Source organism: Amblyraja radiata, chromosome 7 (assembly GCF_010909765.2).
Source record: "Amblyraja radiata isolate CabotCenter1 chromosome 7, sAmbRad1.1.pri, whole genome shotgun sequence".
NCBI lineage: Eukaryota > Metazoa > Chordata > Chondrichthyes > Rajiformes > Rajidae > Amblyraja > Amblyraja radiata.
The window spans coordinates 52,294,534-52,297,548 of record NC_045962.1 but is presented as its reverse complement, the minus strand read 5'-3'; the positions used below and the strand labels follow the sequence as shown (position 1 = coordinate 52,297,548).

General features: G+C 44.2%; 1 protein-coding gene across 1 annotated transcript in view; it reads right to left on the bottom strand.

Annotated features, from left to right (window-relative positions):
• Positions 1-427: 427 nt before the first annotated feature.
• The window catches only part of twist2 (twist family bHLH transcription factor 2), a 2,617-nt gene continuing 29 nt past the window's right edge, over positions 428-3,015 (bottom strand). The window contains exons 1-2 of the mRNA XM_033024522.1: positions 2,237-3,015; positions 428-1,125 (exon numbers count right to left, since the gene is read on the bottom strand). The exon at positions 2,237-3,015 is cut by the window's right edge and continues 29 nt beyond it. Of these exons, the coding sequence (XP_032880413.1) occupies positions 2,248-2,748 (501 nt within the window). The 5' untranslated portion in view covers positions 2,749-3,015 and the 3' untranslated portion in view covers positions 428-1,125; positions 2,237-2,247. The remainder of the gene's footprint in view (positions 1,126-2,236) is intronic.

Sequence of the window (3,015 nt, the reverse complement as noted above, 5' to 3'; positions counted from 1 at the left end):
AAAACCAGCAGACCTCAAAACCTTGATCAGTCTGAGCTTCCTTTCGACACTGACTTCGTCCATCTTTGTCCCAAAGTGACTGGGGTAATTCTGACCTGGAGTTAGGTGCAAGTTGGTGAAGTTGAAGTTAGGTGAAGTTGGCCTTCCTTTCTGTTTTAGTCGTCAGTTAGGATTGAATCCCAGCAGGCTCGGCCTGTTGATAATCTATTGTTACTGCAGATGTGCTCAGTGATATATTATGGATACCTTCTAATGGCTGACGCCTGTACTGTTCAATCACAATATCTGGAATTATCGGAAAAACTCTAGTTGGCGAATTGGAGCGACATTATCCTCACCATTACTAACGTTTTGTCGGATTGTATTGTTCGGCTGTTTGTTATAATACAGCTTTTTAAAAAACCGAAAATTAGAGGTTACAATTGACTGGATTGTTACATTGGGTTTAATATACCGGGAGATGTTTTAAACCTTCGTTTTAAACATGCAACCCATTCCCACAAAATGATTAAAAGGGGCTGATTTTGAATTTCTGAAACAACTTTACCATACAACTGCCTCGTACGCGCAATAGATGGTAAAACTTTAATAAATAAACTAGCAAGATTTACACGCGATAGGAAAAAAATGGTAATAATGTGAAGCTTTGCTAATTCCAAGTTTACTCAGGGCGAACATACTGTACCACGGGTGCTGATATTTTACGTTTGATTTTCTTGATCTGCTTTAGTCCCATTGTACGAGCTTCAGTATTTGTTTTCGCTCTAAATTATCTCCATGATACACCTCGCCGACCGACTATGTTTAATCTAAAGCATAAAAGGTACAGAAGGATCCCACACGTGTCTAGTCTGAACGATGTCCTTCCTGAAAGCAGATTCGTCCGAGTTGCCAGCACCGTCTCCCCCATGCTTAACAACGATGTTTCACATCTTTTAAAATCACTGTTTGTTGTTGTCACGTAGTTGCAAACTTTAGTTCACTCCTCAGTCTGGAAGGACTCTTCTGAGAGTTCAAAGCGAGTATCTGTGGAGACGTGGCGGATATTTCATTGTGACCGTCTGTTGGTAGAGAAATCCCACTCAGCACCAGCTCTCTCCATCGATTCCAACCACCTTTAACCGCCTGTCAACACACAAACCAGAAAGGCAACTTTAACCACTGATCCCATGCACTGATCGACCAAACCACAGGTCGAACATTCACAGCATAAAGGCAAACACCCCGCAGTGATCCGAGGCGAGAGAGCGAACGGTAGGCCGGAGGACGCGATTGGGGCAAACGGCCGCTTAAATAAGGGGATCAGATAGCACTTAATCACTTCATTGCTCATTAAATCCAAATGGACTGGTATATAACCAGGCCTGAGGTCACTTTAAAACTAAAGGCACGTCTTGTTGTGGGAGGTTTCATTTGCAAGGTATAAGATCTTTATTTGCACTCTGCATTTCCTTTATATTAATGGGATGGTGAATATTGTCGATTAAATATATAAAACGGTTTATAAACAGTAAGTAATTGCTTATATGTGAATATCTGTAGTCTGTCAACAGACGCACAATGTGATACTGGAATGGCCCTAATGTTGAGTTGTTGTTATTATTCTGTTCTCAAACCTGATGGAGATTATTATCATCTCGGGATTCACATCCAGCTCTGGTGCTCTGGTCTCCACAAGCCCAATATTTATTTGAAACAAGGATTACAATCGGTGGTAGTCTTTCACAATCACCAAAAGTAACATTAAAATCCGATTTATTATTAAACGTAAAAATGAAATAAAGTCAGAGTTCATCCGCTGTGATTTTCACTCAACAAGTATTAACTTTTTTTGCGATTGACTTTTGCAATTTTAAACCGAACCAGCCAGCACGATAAAGGCTGGCGGTCACATTTTTAACATAAGAAATATTCCCTTTGGAGAAATATATTTTGTCAGCAAACAGACAGTCCAGACTGAAATGTGTAATCTGCAAGGACGCTGTAATGAGAAAACGACGGGGTCTGGTTAGTGTTACTGTATTCCAAAGAAACAAGTTAGCCACCAGAAGTAAGGGGTCTGGGTACTTAGTTTACTCAATAAAAAGAGAAAGTATTTTGTCACAGATTGAATTCAGTAAGAATGCGCTTCAGTGATCCAGAAATAACCCACATCCCCGTTGCCATCCTCCCGGGCACAGGCCATAATGGGACAGGGGGCAAATTGCAGGAGAAGAAAAGCAAAATGTTCACGTACCGGTTCAGGCGCTAGTGAGTGGCCGACATTGACCAAGCTCCTTCCATCCTCCACACCGAGAACGCGTAACTCAGTCTCTCGTGGGCCACATAGCTGCAGCTGGACATTTTTTGGTCCATTTCGTCGCTCTGCAAGACCTGATAGAGGAAGTCGATGTACCTGGAGGCCAGCTTGAGGGTCTGGATTTTGCTGAGTTTGTCGGACGGCAGGGTGGGGATGATTTTCCGGAGCGACGAGAACGCCTCATTCAGAGACTGAGTCCGCTGACGCTCCCTAACGTTCGCCAGGACTCGCTGATTCTGCAACTCCTCGTAAGACTGTGAGCTCGGGCTGGACTTCTTGTTCCTTTTCCCGGGGTTTGGGCTCCCGTCCTCGCTGGACTTCTTGCTGTACCTTCTCTTGACGTCGTACCTTTTCTGCTGCCTGTCCGCGTCTTCGTCGCTGCTCGCTAGACTGTCCGCTGGAGAGACTGGGGCACTGCTCGGACTTTCTTGCATGATGTCTGACGGCATAGCAAACCGCCCTGGGAGAGGGGGCTTGCGGGAAGGAAACTGGAAACAGAATCAAAGAAGCAAAAATACTTTTCCCCACCGCTGTTAAATAAAACCTGGGAAAGAACCCCTTTTCGCATAAAATGGAGACCGAGTTTGGTGGAGTCAGAAAGCTCACCAACTATTTCCCAACCGTTTTGGCTGGTTAATGGGAATAAGAGCGGCTGGAAAGTTGTTACGAGTGCGGAGGTGGCAGGAGTCTGTGATTGGCTGGGACAAGGCTGTAGG